We start from the raw sequence: 22114 nt of genomic DNA on the forward strand, positions 1-22114 counted from the left end.
CCCGCTGAGTGTTGTTGATATTACAGTCGACGAAGAATGTTGTCAGGATCGTCTATATCCAGACAAAGATACCACCCTCCAGTAGATGACAAGATGTCACAGTTCCACAAGGAGCTCACAGAGACATGTACAGACTTCATGGCCAGATACGCTTTTGCCAACTACAATGCTGTCCCCCACAGGTACTTGTTTATAACTAATCGTATCTTGGTAGATGTACGTGGTAGAAGTGAAATTGAACTTAGATAGCTGGGGTTCGATACCCTGATGTGGATGTAGAATAGTATGGTGTCACCTGCTGACCACATGGGATTTCTTCAGGTACTTCAGTTTCCTCCTACAGTGAAATCCCTCGTACACTTTCATGGTTTGGTTTGTTTTGTTTAACGTCCTATTAACAGTCAGGGTCATTTAAGGATGTGCCAGGTTTTGAAGGTGGATGAAAGCCTGAGTACATGGAGAAAAACCACCGGCCTATGGTCAGTACCTGGCTACTGCCCCGATTAGGTTTCGAACTTGCAACCAAGAGATGAAGGGCTAGTGTTAAAGTGTCGGGACACCTTAACCACTCGGCCACCGCGGCCCCTTACAGTTTTATGGAACCAACAAGAGTGATATATATGAATTGATATAATTGGTTTCAAAATTATTGTAAAATAGTTTACTTTCAGAAGTGATATTTCAAAAGTCAATATCTTATGTCTGCAATCTTTCTATGTATCATAAATAAAAATTATAGACATTAGGTATGTTGCTTGTACACTTTAGACTTCAGAGTACTGTTTTAATATTATGATAGGAGATAATATAGATTTTTTAAATCAGACTTTCAGGAATATTTATTTTCAAAGTTGTTGTGTGATAAAAGATTCAGATCCACAAAAGAAATTGCATTACATCATCCTTCTGTTGATTGGGGTTTAAAGTATCAATTCATACCCAGGTCACAGGAGGCAGAATTTCTACTGAAAGGAGGGCAGACGCAAACATGGCTGCTCGGGAATAAAGTGGTTACCATAACAACGAGTGGTGGCGGCAATAATAAGTTTGGTAACACCTGGTTGTGTGACCAGTGTATGGCCCAGATTCAAGGTGGAGAACCTCCGGAAAAGAAACCGTCTCAACCAGACACTCCAGGGCGCAGGCGACACAAGTCTGCTGTAGTAAGTCGTAGTACTGTACAGGAGTCAACCAAGTCCAGTAGTGATGACATTGGTATACAGGTACACACATCCTATGATGATATGAGTGTCCTGGGGGAGGAACAACAAAATGTGGGAGTACAGACAGGCCGTTCACTGACCGAGCAATCGCCCTCCAAACCTGGGTTTGATACAGAGGCCATAGAGTCCCTCCTCTGGGGTAGGTTACTTAAACCAGTCAAATCAGAGTTGTTTTATTTCAGCATCTTTTGTCCTAATAGAATTTGTGTAAAATATAGGTACATGGAATACTCAGCTAATACATAAAAGTCATTCACCCATACTCTAAACCAGGTTTCAGCACTAAGGCCATAGATTCTTTCCTCTGAGGTAAATTACTTGAACAGATAGACTCACCTTCTAAAGCTGACTTTAACACACCTTCTAAAGCTGACGTTAACACGGAGGTCACAGAGTCTAGGTTAGGTTACATAGTAGATTGGTTGTTGGCCCTTGGAACACATGTCCTACTAGCTCCAATAGAATTTGTTTCCATGTGTATAAATACTGAGTATTACTTTTAAGGGGTGAAGAACCAGTCATCTGATGGACGGGTGCTGAACAACCTGATATGTAACTGTTGGTGTACTGGCTGGGCAGAGATCATGATACGTGCTCCGAGTGGAAACCTTTCGTGGATGATGAGGATAGAGAACGAGACAAGTCTGACATCTCTCCAGGAGTCACCCATGACTGATATCACCATGCTGTTTGCAGCCATGCGTAACAAGCCACCAGACATGGACAGTCTGCGAAGTTCGAGCCGGATAGATAGCGGCAGTATTGGGGAGGAAGAGTATGAGTCCTTGTATGATCTCCATTTCCCCTCAGACTCCAGCAGTGACCATAAAAGTATGTTTCTATGTAATTGATAACCATACCACATGTGTGAGAGAGTTCTTAAGACTAAATTCAAAGTCAAAGTCAAATTACTTTTGTCTGTATTTGTTGTAAGCTTAGTTCATACTCACCAAATCAGATTTCCAGATACAGTTAATATATAATATTTCATAGAATAAGTCTACAAATCGTGATTTTTCTAACACAAATACAAATGGTATCGATTAGAATGTACCAGTACATATGATAGGTGTAAATTATTAAAACCAGATACAGCTAAGATAAGTGTACTTGAGAGAGTGGTATTGGTGGTATGTGACCTTGGAATGACCTCTATTCCACTAGGTTGTGACAGTATACAAATCCGAGTAGAGACGTACAAAGGTTGGTGGTATAGCTGTTTTATCCTCTATGAAATACAGTATAATACATACACATGAATAGTGTAACCTCACTAGTTACATAGACCGTATTTATCTGCCACTTAGTCCAGTCTTGGTAATAAGCCCACCCCCACCTATTATTGCAGTTCCATAGAAATGTCAACAAATGCTATTTCACTGTCCTGTAATAAGCTCACCCCCTAGTCTTACCTTGCTTATTGCAGGATATGTTTATACAGTATTGTACATATAACACCAAATGGCGACTTCATTTTTTTAAATATCAAAACTTAACATAATTGACAAGAACATTATAACTTCATTATCATATCTCAGTTACAGTATACATTGATTGAACAGTATTATTTTTGTGTCACCTGCAAAAAGCACAAGTGCTTGCTTTGGATTGGTGTTCATGTCCGAAGGTCAAAGGTCAAGGTCACTGTTGCTAAAAATAGAAAATTTGTTTCCGTGCAATAACTCAGGTTCCCTTGGGCCGATTAAACTCAAACTTCATGCAGATCTTCCTTACCACATATGCTTGCATGGGATTGCTTTTTAGGTCCAGAGGTCAAAGGTCAAGTTCGCTTATTAAAAATAAAAATTTTGTGTTACTGTTAATAGATAATCTGTTTCCATGCAATAACTATTGTAACCACCCAACTTTCTGTGCAAGCGACACATCCACTTCTGTGGAATTCTTGCATAGGTCTGAAAGTCGGACCACTTTCAAAAAAATAATCATTAAAATTATTATAAATGGTCAAGGATTGTAAAAGGTATTCAATAATTCTAATCCTCAAATAAGCCATCTTTTATACCGTGTGTAAAAGTTTAGTACCAGGTACATTGTAGTAGAGTTTGGGCAAAGCTTATTTTGTCTTAATCTTAATATTTTGAAATTGATGATTCTAAAAAAATGAAGAAGGGGCTTATAAATATGGTTATTATGTAGTCTAGTAGGGTTTGCACAGTACACACACATTGTATGGAATTAATTCTGTATTATTTTCTAACTTTTTCTTTCAGTGACGTCACATTAATACTCAGTTGATATGTAGCTGTTTATCTTGTTATGTTTTGTATTACTAAGGTCATTATTATGAATCTTTTCTCTGTACTACAGTTGATTCTGTTTTCATTTGGACTTTTGTTGCTGTAACTTTGCATGATTTAATGCTATCAATAAAGCCCTGTAATTTCTTACCTAACAGATGCTTATGTTTCTATCAGTAGTGTAATTAATTAAAAGCTGAGGAAAATTAAATGGTGCTTATCGACGGTGGTTAAAAGCTTTGATATTGGTATTAATATTGATATTTCATTATAAACTACTCTAAAATACAAACATGAATTATTTTTATATCTACAGTGATCAATCTACAATTTATCTTAATGGATACTTTTCAACTGTATTGCTAAGACAATGAATCCCACAGTGTTAAATTTAACTACTTGCAGAAATTTTAGGAGTCCCATCAAGACTTTTTGAGTACATGACACAGGACTCCCAAAAAGATTACACTGGACCTGTTGTTAATCTATGATCCTGATATATATATATTTACATCAAGTTTGGAAATAAATTTTACTGTATACTAAATATACCCTGAATGTTTTAGTAATCATTGTTCTATGATTTGAATATGTTCATTTTACATAAATGTGTAAACATGTAACGTTTGTTATTTGTGTTTCTTTTACTAATAATAGTACATTATGCAAAATATGTGTCTAGCATTTGATTTGACCTTGTATAAAACTATTCTTTTTGAAAACTCAAAATTCCTTTGTTCACTTCAAGTATAAAAGAAATCAATTTTTTTTTATCTATTACTATATAATTTAGTTTTGTATGAAACACGCATTTTCATTGGCTGAAATAATTTTGTTATACCTCCATAACAAAATTTTTGACGTTGCGAAATGTAACGTCATTTTTGATTGGCTGATGACGTTGCGTAATAATTTATCACAGAAAAGAGTTCGCCAAAGAAAGTGAAATATCTTGGTGTGTATAAGACGAAATTAAATTATAAGGATTAACATTAATTATTGTTTCTGTTATACAGTCATAACATAAAAAAACAGGAGTGTACTCTCTTCATAAACCACTTCGCGGTTTATTTAGAGTACACTCCAGTTTTTTCTGTTATGACTGTATAACAGAAAAAAAAATTGATGTTAATCCTTAAATAATGTTATGTGCAATAGATATATTTCTTATTTATCGTAGACACAATTCAAACTTGAAGGTAATATTGTGTTCTAAATTGTAATTACCATGGCATACTTTTGTTGTCAATGATTGTCATTTGTCTTCTGACATAAGGACACTGGCCCATATTGGGTCAAATACGGTAGATTTTATATTCAATGACATAAGGACACTGACCCATATAGGGTCAAATACTGTAAATTCTATATTTATATTACCCATATTGGGTCAAATACTGTTAATTCTATATTACCCATATAGGGTCAGATACTGTTAATTATATATTTATATTACCCATATAGGGTCAAATACTGTAAATTCTATATTTATATTACCCATATTGGGTCAAATACTGTAAATTCTATATTTATATTACCCATATAGGGTCAAATACTGTAAATTCTATATTTATATTACCCATATAGGGTCAAATACTGTAAATTCTATATTTATATTACCCATATTGGGTCAAATACTGTTAATTCTATATTTATATTACCCATATAGGGTCAGATACTGTAAATTCTATATTTATATTACCCATATTGGGTCAAATACTGTTAATTCTATATTTATATTACCCATATAGGGTCAGATACTGTTAATTCTATATTTATATTACCCATATTGGGTCAAATACTGTAAATTCTATATTTATATTACCCATATAGGGTCAAATACTGTTAATTCTATATCCAATGACAAACTTTAGTCCTATTTTCATTTTCAGCCTCCCAGGTTTAGAAAGTTAAAGTGCAGTTTTGTGATCCATGGGTACTTTTATGGACTACTGACTGACGTTAAAATCATTTAAATCCTTTTAAATCAGAGAATCTATGATTGATTGATTAATTGAGTTCATTAACTAATTACGCTTCATTGTTTACTTACAGAAATCCACCAAAGCCAGTCTAAATCAAATTCCCAGGTAAGAAAATGAACAGTATGATAGTCTTTATGAAGTACATGTATGTAATAAGTAAATATTGAGGTACTGGAGTCTGTATTTGATTGGATTGAAAGCCAGCATATATTGAACTTTATAAAACTGACAACTGTGTCAGTAAGAAAAAGCAATTATTTGTTTTATAGTGTAGAATATTTTTAGCTTATTTGGTTCAAATCACCAGCCATCTGTCATCCACTCATTCTCTTGTTCTTTAAACTGTTTATTGAGCAGAAAGGTGGTTTTGATTCGCTAGGATGAATGATACCCCATTGTTGACTAAACAGAAGATGTGGACAATTCCCCATGTGGCAGTGGAGCAAGACATAAATATCCTCCGTATGGAAATAAGAATTTTAACAAAATTTTATCTGAAGCATCCTTTGGTGAAGGGGATGCAATAATGTTGCACAAATAGAGGAACAGTCTCCACCCCTAGCTGTACATGAGAGATAGATCTTGAAATCCTTCTGTTTGCATATGGATGGACATACTTTAACCAAATTTGATCCAAAGCATGCATAGATGAAAAAGACAGATGGTGTACTTCGTTATTGGCATGTACAGATTCAAGTGACCTATTTTAATCTCCTTTTGTCTGTCTTATGTCGGCATCCGTCAGGCATTTGTTAATAATTTACATTTTTCATCTCCTCTCCAAAACTGCTGTACTAAATTCACTGAAATTTGGCAGGAAGGTTCTATGGCTAAAGGTCAACCAAAATTGTGAATTATATGGCCCCCACCCGCAGGAGCCTGAGGGGCAGGGCAAAATAGGGTCAAATTGACTTCAAAAATCTTCTTCTTTACTCTCAGATATGTTGGAATCAAGGGTCAGTGATTTCATGAGGAGGGGGTAAACCACATTTTTAACTATTATTTGTTGGATTGGAATTCATTCTAACTTGGCTAACATTATCAGCATAGAATGACAGTTTGATGGTATGTACATGATGGCCCTGTCTGACCCCCAGGGCGGATGGACAGGCTAAAAAGGGTCAAATTGACAGAAATTTCAAAAATCTTCTTCTCCAGACCCTAATAACTAAGAATCAAATACTCTTCATAGATGGAAGGGTCTTATGGTGCTTTACCAAAATTGTGAATTTCATGACCCTGGGGTCTCACGTATGCTCCTGTGGAGGGGGTAAACTTTGCTATAGTTTATATAGGGAAATCACATTTTTGACTATCATTTGTTTGATTTCTCTTCGAATCCATTCTAACTTTGTTAACATTATCAACATGGGATGACTGCTTAATGGTATGCACATGTTGACCCTGACTGACCCCTTGGACTGATGGGTGGGACCAAAAAGGGTTAATTCAATTAACTGAAATATTTCGAAACTCAAGGTGACCGTCAAATGTTTGTTTGATTGTGAGATGATTTTAACATGTACATTCTTTCCCAGGAGGATGCAGGACAAGCTGTGGCTACGGAGACCAGTCCCAGTGATCAGGCCTCCCATACTCACCTCCTCAAGAGGAGTAACTCTTCTCCATCCCTGCTCAGTGGCAGTGCTGACAATGTGGACATGAAGGAGAGCATCAGTGACATGGCCCTAGTTGATGTCAACAGAGCTGAGCGAGATGGGGTACCTGGTAACAATCCCCAGAGCCAAACGGCTCTTCCTAACAAAGATGAACAAGAGGTGCCATCTGGTAGCAATGCCCCAAGCCAATCAGGTCATCCTAGCAGTGCCAACCTTAGCCTATCTCTGTCCAACAGTCACAGACAAAGACCGCCACCACTTGCAATAAACCTCAGTCAGCCAAACTCCCCAGTGAAGGGTATTCATCACCACCTAGATTTTGCTCAATCGCCAGACAGTTCGGACACCTCCTCACTCCAGGATGAGGTAACAGACCTTCCTGCCTTCAGGAAGTTACGGGGTCACACCATCTCCATAGTTACAGATTCGAAAGGTGAGGACAATTATGTCCAGGGGAGGTCAAAGGTCATCACCCCGAAGGAGAGTGGCCGTGGTGGCATCAATCCTAGCTTTGTATTCCTACAGCTGTACCAGGGGGGCGTTCTACATCAGGGCAATGACATGCCGATCCTGCTGCCAGACAATCAGGTAACTAATTAATACGCAAGCTTCTATTTCATAGGAAATTTATAGACTAAAACTAAGATTGTCTTTCATTTTCACTTGTCCCTCTCAAATTAACCTATTTTTTTTTTTTTTTTGTAAATTTCATATCAATTGGTATTTTCAAATTCAATTTTATTTAGACCCTTTTTTTATAATACACAACATTCAACTGTTTCATTTTGCGTTCATAATTATTATAAATTCCACATATAAATGAATGTGTGGCCAAATTTTAATTCCCTTGTCATGACTTTTTCTTTATCACTGTACAGGCTATCACAAGAGGACTCAATATGCTGGACCACATACACCCGTACGAGACTCACAAAGTCGGGGTGATCTATGTGGGAAGTGGCCAGGTAAGATATATTAGTACACAGGGGGTATCTAATTAGTTTGAAGTGTAGTAGAGTAGGGAACACTTTTCATGAGCGCATATGTACAAATTCACAAATTCATCAGGGAAAAAAAAAATTTAATTAAAAAAAAAAAATCATTTAGTATATAAACCTATGAATTACAAAATAAATAGCTAGAGTGCTTCAGAAAGTCTAAAATCTCTTTACACTTTCAGATAAGTATTACACATGCTTCAGTTTTGTTTTTTTGTGTTGTGTACTTGTCTTTTCCTTGTTATAAATCAAAGCTATATTTACTCTGCATTTCCCTTCTAATTGAGTTATAGTCCAAACCCTGAGGCCTTGTTATTACCTATATTTGGGCCAAGTCCAATCCCTGAGGCCTTGTTATTACCTGTATTTGGGCCAAGTCCAAACCCTGAGGCCTTGTTATTACCTATATTTGGGCCAAGTCCAATCCCTGAGGCCTTGTTATTACCTATATTTGGGCCAAGCCACCATCAAAACATTATCTATGAATCTTCAGAAATTGGAATAAACTTGCATTAAAATATAAGGCTATAGACATTTTCAACTATTCAATTGCAATGAAATATGCAAGTAGAGGTTAAAATGACACACTTGCACTTTTGTTTCACTAAAGACCAAGGATGAAAAGGCAATCCTACGAAACCCATATGGATCTGAAAAGTATGCCCAGTTTCTGCAGGGCCTTGGACACTTGATACGCCTGCCTGACTGTGATCCTAACAGAGTGTATATTGGCGGTCTGGACGTTCATGGCAGTGATGGACAGTTTGCCTACAGCTGGCAGGACGAGACTATGCATGGTAAGTCCTTTTCGTCGATAGTCAACAACTGGCAGGACGAGTCTATGCTTGGTAAGTCGGCTAGGTATATAGTCTACAGCCGGCAGGACGAGTCTATGCTTGGTAATTCCTCTAGATATATAGTCTACAGCTATTAGGAGGAGACTATACTTGGTAAGTCCTTTTGGTCAATAGTCAACAGCCGACAGGACAAGACTATGCTTGGTAAGTCGGCTAGGTATATAGTAGTCTACAGCCGGCAGGACGAGACTATGCTTGGTAAGTCGGCTAGGTCTACAGTCCATGGTAGGTATACAGTTAACAGCTGTCAGGACTCCTACCAGACATCCCCGACTGTAATGGAGAGGTTGTTTACAGCTAGTAGGTCAAGACTACTCTGTAGTCCTGTAGGATCTCAGTAGTCCTGTAGGATCTCGAAGATCCACAAGATACCAGGTATCGGAGTTGTACATGAATTTTTCCACAGGTAACTACCCTGATACCTTATCCCCAGTAAATTGTATGGATATCCAAAGAGCATGATTGGTCAACCAAAAACAAAACTGAAAACTTGTCCCCCTTTGGTACTTAGTTTACATAGATAACCATTCTTCACCATTAGGTTAGAACCATTATTCTATCCGGTATATAAATTGAAAGAGAGATGTCTTTCTCCGAACAAAGATTCTTTTTAATTCATTTTCCGATATGCAATTACTGCTTGGCTTATGATTACTTTATTCCATATCGGCTGTATCAAACTCATGCAGGGAAATGGTTCCAACTTGCTTCTTATCACAGACAGCAAATATACCATGAACACTTTTTTTACAGTGATTTACCATGTGGCAACCCTGATGCCAAACAAGGAGTCCGACCCTAACTGCAACGCCAAGAAGCTCCACATAGGGAACGACTATGTGACTATTGTGTACAACGACAGTGGGGAGGACTACAAGATCGGCACTATCAAGGTTAGACAGTTTATAACCAGCTATGCATTTAGACTGGTCTTTGTAAAATCACATTTCCTAGATTAAAGCAATATGTTTTACTGCATAATTCTGCAGCTATGAAAACAGATGAATGACTAAATTACTGTGGATTTTGAATATTCCACCAAACTCATGTTACTCAAGTCAACTATTCATTTATGGTCAGAGTTATTTATCAATGACAGGATTTAATTGATATAAAAGTTGAAATATAAGAGAAATGAGTTTTTAAGACCATAATTGTTTCCTGTATTTCAGGGACAGTTTAACTATGTGAATATAGTTATCAAACCCTTGGACCATGAGAGCAATGCTGTCACTTTACAGGCTAAGGAAGGTAAGTTATCTCCCCTTACGTCTTCAGGTGAAGAACTTCAAAATTGAATTTTTTATTAAAAGGAATGCATGAGTAGCCTGTTTTTCTTAAATGATGGTAAAATGAAATGCATGTAACTTTTCACTGTTAATGTCAGAACGTTCACTGTAGATGGTTTGAAAAGTTAATTGTGCTGAGAACAATTTATTGTATTGCTACTTCAGATGTTCACTTCACATTCTTGTTGATCAATGCATGCAAAAGTATTCACAAATTTTGTCCCGTTTGCATGAATTTCATTATAGATGTCTGATCACAATATTGTGCTTTAAAAAAAGAAAGCTCTCCATATTATGATTTACACGTAGTAGTAGCCATTTTATAAGGGTTAACTGGATAACACACTGCTTTAAAATGGGGCCCTCTTTACATGAGAATTGTCCTAATCTTTATTAGGAGAATTCATTACTAATACACTGAATTAAGATCAGACACTCCCGAATTTGTTTTACCATGAAATGAATGTTTTAAATGTACAATGGTGCATATAAAAACTCAAAATATGAATTAAAATTTTTATTGATAAATGTTTGTTTTTCATTCATATGTGATTTTTTAAAACTGTTTATTTTCATGATTTTACATATGAGATTTTACAATATTCACTTTAATTTTGATGGATTTGATGTGGAGATGTAGAGAAGTAATATACCTGAATTTTTCTTGTGTTCTAGTGCCGTTTCAGGACAGCATAACTACAGGTACTGATGTGTACACGTGTCTGTACTGTCTGACAGCATATATCTAAGTATATTGGGGTTCTCTGACAGCAGAATACTAACATGCAAGTCCTGCAATAAACAGAGATCCTGTTCTAGTTTCTAGTACATGAGATACAGAAATCTTATCTATGTTTTACTCACTGGCTAGGTTTATATTTCATCCACACTCAAGTACATTCCTGATTTCGGCAGGGAAAAGATTAATACAATCTTACATGTGTCTGTTCTGCAGACAGGGATATCGCAACCCGGATGTAAGAGTTTGGCCTGGTCAGCACTCGGCAAGCCTTGTGCACACAGAACAGATCCACATTCGATTATTTTTCTTACATACTTACAAATAAATTCCAGTCAAAATAAAGGGGTAAAGACAGCTGGCATGCGCTATATGACACTGCCTACAATAACATAGCGTCATCATTTTACGTTGAGCAAATATGTCTTAAATGATGATGTCATTAATTTTGACGCACATTCCAAGGAGCATTGCAGATGGTGCGATGAAAAACTTTCATTAAAGCCTACATTTGCCTGCAAGTATGTGACAGGAATAAGACAGGAATATCTCAACTCTTGTATAAAAGTTTGGCTGCCAGCACTCGGCAAGCCTAATGCTGACTGGCCAAACTCTTACACTCAGGTTGAGATATTCCTGTCCACGGAACAGACCCATGTTGGATTCTATTAATCTTTTCCCTACCAAAAACAGAGATTCTCTGTGAAGTATTGGAGAAAAATCTTTCTGTGCCTACCTAGGAAACAGATGTACCTTTATTCTGAAAACATTGCATCTCACAAAAGTATGATATCATTTATGTAGCATTTCCATAAATGTTCAATGAACCATTGATGCAGGTCCGATATTTTGTTCAATGTTATAAATTAGCACAGAAAATGTGGGAGGAAAATAACAATACATCTCTTTAATGAAGACAGACATCTCAATCCTCCAGAAAAGATTTTGGAAGTTTTCCCCTACGTAAAGCCTTTTCTAGTCCTCAGGAAAACCTTTCTCTCAACCCTAAGAGAGTGAATAGTTATTTTTTCTCATAACCTGTTTGCCATTTTGTGCATGTAGGTAATTCTTCAGTGCAAGGCATTGTCAGAGTATTGTCATGATGTCACAAAATTGTTGTGATTGGGGAACCGCCCACCTCAAACCTGGGCTTGAGATGAAGTAATAGCCTGGCTATACCTGTCCAAGTTAAAAACAATCTTGAGCATGTACAGTTAAGAGATTCTATAAGTCTGGTGTTGTTGAATCAATTTCAACCACTACATCTTTACTATAGATACAGATGTATTTGGTAGTATGTGTACGTTGTAACTGGTATATATCTTTATCCTGTGCACTTGTATGATTGACATGAACACATATTGGAAAGTTATATTACTCCTCTTTGTATGCAAGATATGCATGTTCCACACACTACAATGTACACTTGAATGAGATTAAATTTAACAGACTCTTACACCCTCTTTAAATTTGTGTGAAAAGGGGTTTAATATACCATATTTTTTCAATCCTTTTTAAAGCTGTCGGTATGTGTATTTATTACATTTTTACCAGTGAAATATCAAAAATTATTCATTCTATAAAAGTGATATTTTTCATCACTTTTGCTGATTTGACCAATCAAATTAATGATTAGAAAATACCAAAATAATTGACCAATCAGAAAGCCTGACATATATGTCAGCATCTGGACAGGAAGAACTACTTTTTTTGTTTACATTAGGCTAGTTAGCATACGGGGTAGGTTTTTCGTTGATAAAAAATGTAATAAACAGAATGTGCACTCGTGAAAAATATCAAAATATTAGCCACACGAGTGACATATATTTGGTATTACTGAAGACACTGTTAAATATCCTCTATATGCTACACAGACTATTTCGGTAGTAGGAACTATAATGATAAACGCCCAAGTATTGAAATAAAGAAATGTGTGATTAATATAAGTTGATATAGCTTGTTTCGCAATTGTCAAATGAATTAAGTTAACATTTCATATTTAATAAAGAAATATATGGAGCCAATGAGGTATTTCAAAGATAGTTTTTGGGTTCAAACTATTGCAATACTTTATAAGTTTTATGCTAGGTATGCATGTATATGTTTAGATATAGTTATCATTTTACTTGAGAAGAAGGTATCACTGCTAACAAAAGTACTCTTTTGAGTACTGCCTTCTACAGTAGATAGCTCTCTATATATAACACCCCACTGGCAGCTTTTCCCATTAGTTAAAGTTTGCACTGCATTACCTAATACCCATAGACTTTCATTGTAGAATACCTGTAACCTGCTTGTAACACATTTAATGCGTATTGTGATTTTTAATATTAAGTGTTTATTATCATTATATTGAATTCTGATTTTTTTTCTTAAATGATGATTTTGTCTGAACTAACAATTTTTACTTCAACAACATCTCCTTGTTTGGAATGATGCATTTTCAGACTTCCATCTGATGATAGTAGGCTGATCAAACTGTTGTCCATTTGTTAACAATCCCTGTTATCACTAGTTCTTGATCATTCAATTATGAGTGATCAGAAGACCATAATGGCCAATAGTGTGCCATCTTTAATTTTTGACAGTTGAAGTTTATTGCTAGAACAATTCTGATGGGTCTTTTTCAGATTTCACATGTAGGGTCCTCATGATTTAGAATTATTAAGAGAAAAAGAGGAAAGACAAATGTTGAGAAGAGATAAGTTTTACATAATCCAATAAAGATCATTCAATGGTGGGGATCAAGATCCCTGTGGGATCTCACATTGAAGAATTATGCTGTCAAAATTGAAGTCTTCGCTCTTCATTCTTAATGAAACATCAAACAGTTAATTACCTCGGTTCGTTTATCAATATTTGCATTCTCTGCACAATCCTGACTGAAGTCTTTTAAAATTTCATAAAATTTTTTAAGGTTGTACCTTGAGTCCAGTTGAAAGTCATACATATAATGTCAATTGTTGAAGGTTTATGACGACTATTCTGCCAATTTTATGAAATTCATTTAATTATTCGTGATGTCAAACTCTGGAGGTAACTCTGATCAGTGAAGGCTCAAGATTTTAATTTAAGTTCAAGGTCATAGCTACCAGTCATCACATGATAATTTGAAAATTGGATGATTGGTTTATCCAAAGATTTCTGACTGAAGTTTTCCAACAAATTTCATGAAACCTCTAAAAACCACTTGATAAAATAATAATTTTTCTGTAATTACCCGTTAAAGGAATAGTTATCTATACAATAGATATGATGATAATCATGTCAAAAACAATGTCCGATTCTGATTTACTGCATGTTATATTTGTAATTGATAGTTTGTTCCAATAGTTTTTGATGACAAATCATTTCAGATATTGCAGAGATACTTGGACACAAAGACACCAAGATCATCTCGGATGCCAACCTTCCTGATTTGGTCAGACAGATAGCAGTGAACTGTGATGTAAGTTTTTAAACGCTGATCTGTCCTGTCTGCATTTCTGTATGCCTTTTGTATGGTTGCTGTCGTCCTGTAGTGTGATAAGTTACATATATAAGACAATGCTTTGCATCTAGAAGGGGACAATGGGTTGTCTCTCAGTACTCAAAATTTCTTAAAATTAAAACTACACTTTGGGTCAGTTTGTATTGTTTTCAGGGTATTATGTATTTATGTATATTTAGACATTAGTCATGGAAGTGATTCTAGTATTAAGGACCTGTGCCTATTGTTTGGTGTTCTGGTGACTTTTGCTATTGTTTCCCCAGCTGGCCTCCCTGGTACTACAGAGACAACAGAGTCAGCCACAGGACCCCTTTGCCTCCAACTGGTTGGAGAGACTTCGTCAGATCAAACGTATCAAGATGAAGACATTGACAGAAAATGTGAAACAAGTAGAACAACCTACAAAACATCAGGAGCTTGGAGACTTCACAGAGTTTGTGTAAGGGGACTACAGAAAATGTAAAACAAGTGGAGCTACCTACAAAACATTAGGAGCTTGGAGACATCACAGAGTTTGTGTAAGGGGACTACAGAAAATGTGAAACAAGTGGAGCTACCTACAAAACATCAGGAGCTTGGAGACTTCAGAGTTTGTGTGAGGGGACTACAGAAAATGTGAAACAAGTGGAGCTACCTAAAAACATCAGGGGCTTGGAGACTTCAGAGTTTGTGTGAGGGGACTATTGCATGTGTGAAACAATCTATAAAACAACAGGAGCTTTGGGACTATTTACTGTACCATGTGAAGAGCTGGATGCTTCACAAAGTTTATGTGAGGGAACTGTTCGTTGAATGTGTTGAGACTCTATTGCTGTATAGATAATGTATAGTATTTTGACAGTTGTGATTTGAGCATTGCCCTTTTACTATTGTGGTGATTGGAGAGTAAAAATAAAAAAGGTTTTAGAATCAAATATGGGAATTTGATATTTAGTGTTTGAAATAGGGGAAGTCTGTAAAACATGTATATAGTATAAATGACGTTTGTTCATCAGATTAATCAGATTTCTATGAATTAACACTAGGCATTCCTGGAGAGGTCAGATATCCTCTGAGAACATTCTAGTCAGTGTGTGCTATAGGTTTAAGGGACGATTCTGATGGGTTTTTTTTTCACTTCTGAATGTTTCCATGTACATGTTTAACCAAAAAAAGTGGTCAAATGATTCAAGGAAACATTGTATTTATTATGTATTGATTTCACTGTGAATGATAAAACCTATGTAAGTGTCCCTATATTTCTTATCAAAATTCTCTTACCTGGTATAGCAGTTTCCTTGAACATCACTTTCCAACCTTTTCATTAGTGTTCTCTTTCTAAATTTTGTTACACTAGATTTGATCAAGGTACCTTGGTAACGGACTTTAAAGTATGAAATCCCATGTGTCGGGCATTAAGTGTTTATTTTGTCTGAGTGTTGTAGACTCAGTTGTATCCTTACTTTGGTATCCAATACAAAAACTATAGATTAAAATATGTGTTGAAGTCTTTTCTCTGGGTTGTTTCTGTTGACATTGTATGAAGACTACATCCAACTGAATGTCAAAAGAGCTAGCACATTTCACAGACTTTGTGTTTAAAGTTATTTTTATTTTAAAATATATAAAACAATTAGACAGATAGTGCTTGTCCACTTATTTCCCAATTGTATTATTTCTGTGGCGTATTATGCACAACATGCAACAACTTTGAGAATACAACAATAAATACCCCATCCAATCCTGGTGTTTTTGTCAGTGTCCTGGTGTCTTTGTCAGTGTCCTCATTTGTTTGTCAGTGTCCTGATGTCTTTGTTAGTATCCTGATGTATTTGTCAGTGTCCTCATTTCCTTGTCAGCGTGCTCATCTGTTTGTCAGTGTCCTCATTTCTTTGTCGGTATCCTCATCTGTTTGTCAGTGTCCTCATTTCTTTGTCGGTGTCCTCATTTCCTTGTCAGTGTCCTCATCTGTTTGTCAGTGTCCTCATCTCTTTGTCAGTGTCCTCATCTCTTTGTCAATGTCCTCATTTATTTTTCAGAGTCCTGATGTGTTTGTCAGTGTCCTGATGTCTTTGTCAGTGTTCTTATCTCTGTTAGTATCCTGATGTATTTGTCAAGTGTCCTCATTTCCTTGTCAGTGCAGTGTCCTCATCTGTTTGTCAGTGTCCTCATTTCCTTGTCAGTGTCCTCATCTGTTTGTCAGTGTCCTCATTTCCTTGTCAGTGTCCTCATCTGTTTGTCAGTGTCCTCATCTCTTTGTCAGTGTCCTCATCTGTTTGTCAGTGACCTCATTTCCTTGTCAGTGTCCTCATCTGTTTGTCAGTGTCCTCATTTATTTATCAGTGTCCTGATGTATTTGTCAGTGTCCTCATTTCCTTGTCAGTGTCCTCATTTCCTTGTCAGTGTCCTCATCTCTTTGTCAGTGTCCTTATCTCTGTTAGTATCCTGATGTCTTTGTCAGTGTCCTGGTGTGTTTGCCAGTTTCCTCATTTCCTTGTCGGTGTCCTCATCTGTTTGTCAGTGTCCTCATCTGTTTGTCAGTGTCCTCATTTATTTTTCAGTGTCCTGACGTCTTTGTCAGTGTCCCGGTGTGTTTGTCAGTGTTCTTATCTCTGTTAGTATCCTGATGTCTTTGTCAGTGTCCTGGTGTGTTTGTCAGTTTCCTCATTTCCTTGTCAGTGTCCCCATTTCCTTGTCAGTGTCCCCATTTCCTTGTCAGTGTCCCCATTTCTTTGTCAGTGTCCCCATTTCCTTGTCAGTGTCCCCATTTCCTTGTCAGTGTCCTCATTTCTTTGTCGGTGTCCTCATTTCCTTGTCAGTGTCCTGATGTGTTTGTCAGTGTCCTCATTTATTTTTCAGTGTCCTGAAGTCTTTGTCAGTGTCCTTAAGTCTTTGACGTTAATTTGGCATTATTGGACGTGAAACATGCCAAGAGATGACCTTGTCTCACAGTTGTGATACAGTTAAGAGAAGTTTAATCAGGCAGCGGTAAATCTTCCACTGGCATCTCCTTTGGTGTGGGATCTGTGATATCCTCTGTGTTTGTCTCTTTGTTCTGACCTTCAGAGTTATTCACCCCTGACCCTGTCACAATGGGCTGATTGTTCAGTATTTTGGTGTTTTCTCCATACTGCCGGATATTGGCACAATCCAGAATAACATTCAGCAGACCATGGAGGTCAAATATCATCAGTGATAGAATCACTCCGCAGCTTACGGCAGCAGCGTAGCCCTGAAAGTAAGCATATGTGGTCCCTGTCAAGTAATGCCTATAGAGAGCAAAATACACGCTGTGGTCAAGAAGTAGCGACAAATCATTTGACAAAAAGCTTACTTTGAAATCGTGCACTTAAATACCAACAAAATGACTGATATTACCACTTATACTTACCTCCCACGTCCTGTTACCAGCCAGTCGAACGAACATGGTCACTGCCCATGTGATTGTAATTGGCGCCATAAACAGAAGCAGACGACTGAGCACCTCCCATTGAACTTCCAACTCTCGGCGCACACTCGCAATCTTGAAGAAAATGTATACACCAGTAGTGTCAAAACGCAGGGAATGTATCGTTCTCACAAAATCAATTATTAGACAGTTATTTTGTGACTGGCACTATAGCCCTGGCCTGGGTATTATTAGTGGAAACAGCTAAAAGCGCTAGACATCAAATAGGAACATAGAGTTTGTAGCTAACAACCATTAAAAACTGTCGGGGAGTACTTCTATCCAAAACCTTCCCAGAGAGGCGACATTTCACAGATTACAAAGAATATCATGAAAAGGTTATCACTAGTGTATGTTTTTGAGTAAATCGTTCTGTCGGATAGAAGATGCACAGCACCGTTGGAAAGACATCATACAGCAAATGTAACAAATTGTGAAGACTGGGACAGATTGAGTCCTGTCTTGCCGGGTATATTCCTCCTATTGAGTTTACGGTAGGCTGTGTGAACATTAAACAAATAAATGAGATGAGCAGGGAGACAATCGACCTACAGTGTCCATTTGGCCACATACAAGACGACCCACAAGAAAGCAATGCGTAAAGACTCTTTCATATTATCAGGGAATAAAATAAAACTATGCAATCGACCGTGAGAATGACGACAATGGCGCCACCCATTATATTATTAACCGTGACAACCAGCTCTGTATTTTGCCATCTCCTGTAACGTTTTACTCCGAAGAAAGTTAATAGGCGCACACGATTTGACTACGGAAGATAGAACAATGGTACTACATGTATTTTGTTTCAAATGCCTTTAGTCATTGTTTGTTATTCAAATCGTTATATCGATATTTGTAATAAATGTAAGAGCTAGCATAACTACCATCTGCTAACAGAATTGACAGACAAAATAGACGTTCAAACTGTGAGTGTGGACACCCAATTTTAACATTAATGATTGCATGCAATATCGTTCCTTTCAAATGTATTTTACGATGTACGATAGTGTATCTTGGAGAATATATAGTTATGTTTGAACAGTTAAATAATATGTTGCACGCAGTAAAACGCATTTCAACCCTGTTATTTAAGTTAAAAAATACATATAAACTGTACATCACATTTCTTTTTAACATCGTGCTTCAACAGAATGAGGGAAAGCCCTGTAACTCGGAGTGTCGTGATTTTTGGGTACCGATTCCGTCATCAATCTATAGCGTCACAATAAGATTGGTCTATTACTAACAGATTGACTCGACCAATGTTTAGATTGAGCTTATGCCGTGACACGTCGTCTTTACCCGTCCGACAACCGTTTCTTTAAACTGCTTCATATTTCGAACCGTTTGGTACGGGATTATTGTATTTAACTTCGATGAAGTTTGCCTAAATAAAAGACATCGACCCACATTCAAAGTCACATGTGTCCTTTTCGTTAAAAACTCTAAATCATATCTCTTGTCCGACTTTCAAAGTTCCTATGCAGGGATGAAACTTCTTTATCTCTGTATAGCCGAGTTGTGATGGCCAAAACCATGTCGGATGAATGATTATCAAGTTTGTTGAAACGAATGGCATTGACCTATTTTTCAAGTCCACGACGTGTTTGTCATATGTGATGTTCCAAATGATAGTTAAGTCAGTGGTATTGAGATTGGGATCGACATGACTGACCGATAGCAATTTTGACAGCCAAATAGAAAGACGTTTTCTCTTGCCATGTTTTCGCTAGTGACATATGAGCTATACAGGTCCATACGGTATAATCTATGTGTGCTTAGTGGAAATGTCCAGAAGCCTGTTCGGCCAGTTCACACTAACAAAAAGACGCGCGGTAAGTATCGTGCTAGTTATATCACCAGTAGTGTTGCCATGGAATATAGAAATTCGAATATAGGGGAGGTAATGACTTCCTATCTGAACATCAACCTGAAACTAGTGTACCGTGTTTATCGTTGGTTGTATCCATTTGAATTGATCTAAAAATCAATCGGCTTTCAAGGCTGAAGACAACATGAAATGTTTACTGACCTGTTCTCGTCAATCGTTCATTCTAGCAATGGCAAGTTAAGTCAAGTTAAATGTATATGCTTGTGTTTGTATGGAAACCAAGTTGGGACCATGATAGATCATTCCAGATACCGTCTACGTAAACAACAACAAGAAGATAGTCATTCTTTCCAAGAACCATCAGAGACTGGAGCGCCTTATCCACTAACAATAGTAACACTGCTGCCGCTGAAAGCCATGACATCGGCTCTCTACTCATTCAACACTAAATCTCAAGATGTTTTAATCACTACACTGTATAAAGCACTATTTTTAAAACTTTAAATGCCAAACAACAACGTGGCAGTGGTCACTAAGAAGAAGACGAATTTGTATAACGGTACTCTGTCTGGCGAGGTTATCGCGCGAGCGTATATGGCAGAAGTTGTAAAGATCGGCACCTTCTTCAACAATGTTCCGTTTGGAATATCAACCACAACACGTTCAACCCTGCTTGGTAGATCGCATAAAAGGAACCGCTCTACTAGATCTAGTCCGAATTTCCTGACGATCTTACTACGTAGATACGTCAGAACTTCTTGCCTTTTAATCGATATGTATACATTTTATGCGCCAGGTTAAAGGGAATGTTCAAACGCTGACATGAAGGTGGGTCTGAAAAATTGCTCGTTTTTTGTATGGGTCGAGTTCTGATGTTAAATCGCCACAAGGCTGCTTTAAAGGCGATATTAACATCAGAACCCTTCGGATTATACTAGATCATGTAGATTGTAAGAGCGGCATCGAGACTGAAACTACTACATTTTCGGGTCAAAAGTCTTTCCGCACAACCAATTCTGCTATAATTTCTTTGTTTTTCAATTTTTTACAATCACTTGCCCTGCTTTCATCCATGGCTGTATTTTATTGAAATTTTATGTGTTGAAAAAGAAAAAGCTAGACATTCATTATGTATTTTTTTATGCATAATACCTCCTATGTAGGTAGAGATTACCCACACAACAAAATCAAATTTCCCGTGGAACTCTCATCATTCATTAACTTACCAAATTATCATCAAAATGGCGTTACACAAATTCATATTGTAAAAAAAAAAAAAAATTCTCAAATAGGCCCTAAATGACAACGGAAAATAATGAAAATATTATCAAATAAAATGTAGATAAAAACTCTTTAGGCATACAAACTTTCACTAAAATCAGCCTATTAACAAATCAAGTAAAATTCAATGAATAAAACGTTTAAATGGTAAGATTATATAGCAAAATTAGAATGGGCAGAAAGACTTTTGACGCGTAAAACACGGAACGACAGAGGAACATACTAAAACACGGAACTTTGTAGTATGACTAGCCATAGAGAGATATCTTAATTCAACTTAAAACACACGTGAACAGGCGAGATCTGTACTGTAGCCCGTACAAAAACGATAATGTTGACAAAGCTGAATTCCGAAGGGCAGTCAATGACGGGGAAAATACGTCATATAGGTGCCTACATGTATTTTTGTAAACGGTGGCCAAAATCTAGTGTTTCTTAGTTCATCATACCTTATTCGAAAACTCCTCTCTGATGCTGCAAAGTTGTCTTATTAGGACTTCTTCATTGTCAATCAACATATAACCTGCTGAAGCAAAGAAGATTCTTTAGAATAAATGTAAATTTACAATAAGCAGACACAACGTTGATAGATGGTATTCGGCAGTGAACAGTATTAGGCATTCAAACTTGCATGTTTCAGTCTATTAGAATCTCAAAAAGTATATCCCTACCCGTTTCTTCTGTGTTCTCTGTTGGTTTGCTCTCTGGGCAAGCTTGCTGCTCGGTAACAACGTCTTCCATTTTTAAGCGGAAGTGACGTTATCTTCAAAACGTCTATTAGGCCTATGACGTCACTCAATAATTTACTTCCTGTATTCACGCATTTTTGTTTCCGCACTAATACTATATTCAAGCTATTGATGAAGCGGCGGCGTCATAAATATTGTCGCTGTTGTTCTTATGTAATTTAATTATTAGCTTCCCGTGTAGGCTCGCTTCTGGTTTGTATTTGTTTAATTTCCATCAGTTTACCGATAAACGTTATCTTGAGAGTAACGTTTTACTATGGTGGTCCCATACATAACATAGTAGCACCGGGAAGGGGGGGGGGGGGGGGGGGGGGGGGGCATTGTTTTTATTTATCATTTTAGACACAATTTTCTCTCTTCACAAA

General features: G+C 36.9%; 2 protein-coding genes across 5 annotated transcripts in view; one reads left to right on the plus strand and one right to left on the minus strand.

Moving 5' to 3' along the window:
* The window catches only part of LOC117334644 (tuberin-like), a 42757-nt gene extending 26808 nt beyond the window's left edge, over positions 1 to 15949 (plus strand). The window contains exons 26-38 of one of the 3 annotated variants that reach the window (XM_033894387.1): positions 27 to 182; positions 944 to 1362; positions 1728 to 2054; positions 2388 to 2426; positions 5537 to 5571; positions 7005 to 7673; positions 7964 to 8050; positions 8694 to 8880; positions 9694 to 9833; positions 10113 to 10191; positions 10905 to 10931; positions 14325 to 14416; positions 14722 to 15949. In XM_033894387.1, coding sequence (XP_033750278.1) covers positions 27 to 182; positions 944 to 1362; positions 1728 to 2054; positions 2388 to 2426; positions 5537 to 5571; positions 7005 to 7673; positions 7964 to 8050; positions 8694 to 8880; positions 9694 to 9833; positions 10113 to 10191; positions 10905 to 10931; positions 14325 to 14416; positions 14722 to 14901 — 2437 coding nt within the window. In that variant the 3' untranslated portion in view covers positions 14902 to 15949. The remainder of the gene's footprint in view (positions 1 to 26; positions 183 to 943; positions 1363 to 1727; positions 2055 to 2387; positions 2427 to 5536; positions 5572 to 7004; positions 7674 to 7963; positions 8051 to 8693; positions 8881 to 9693; positions 9834 to 10112; positions 10192 to 10904; positions 10932 to 14324; positions 14417 to 14721) is intronic. The other 2 variants (XM_033894395.1, XM_033894404.1) reach the window with 2 other exon arrangements.
* A 132-nt stretch (positions 15950 to 16081) lies between these two features.
* LOC117334661 lies at positions 16082 to 21846 on the minus strand. Of its 2 annotated transcripts, none has more exons than XM_033894415.1 (4): positions 21672 to 21846; positions 21450 to 21526; positions 17829 to 17960; positions 16082 to 17669 (listed from the first exon to the last, which is right to left on the minus strand). In XM_033894415.1, the coding sequence occupies exons 1-4, from the start codon at positions 21739 to 21741 to the stop codon at positions 17412 to 17414; spliced, it is 537 nt and encodes a 178-aa protein (XP_033750306.1). In that variant the 5' UTR covers positions 21742 to 21846; the 3' UTR covers positions 16082 to 17411. The 2 variants fall into 2 exon arrangements, with proteins under 2 accessions (XP_033750306.1, XP_033750313.1); XM_033894422.1 differs by having other exon boundaries at positions 21450 to 21523; positions 21672 to 21826.
* Positions 21847 to 22114: the final 268 nt, after the last annotated feature.

The sequence above is a fragment of the Pecten maximus genome, chromosome 1 (genome assembly GCF_902652985.1).
Source record: "Pecten maximus chromosome 1, xPecMax1.1, whole genome shotgun sequence".
Taxonomy (NCBI): Eukaryota; Metazoa; Mollusca; class Bivalvia; order Pectinida; family Pectinidae; genus Pecten; species Pecten maximus.

Bases quoted from the DNA above. Each gene is read 5' to 3' on its own strand.
- LOC117334661 (XM_033894415.1), bottom strand. From the start codon at position 21,741: ATGGAAGACGTTGTTACCGAGCAGCAAGCTTGCCCAGAGAGCAAACCA. The intron at 17,961-21,449 runs GTATGATGAACT...ATTTTCTTCAAG, and splicing joins GAGAGGAGTTTTCGAATAAG to ATTGCGAGTGTGCGCCGAGA. The intron at 17,670-17,828 runs GTAAGTATAAGT...GCTTACTTTCAG, and splicing joins CTGGTAACAGGACGTGGGAG to GGCTACGCTGCTGCCGTAAG.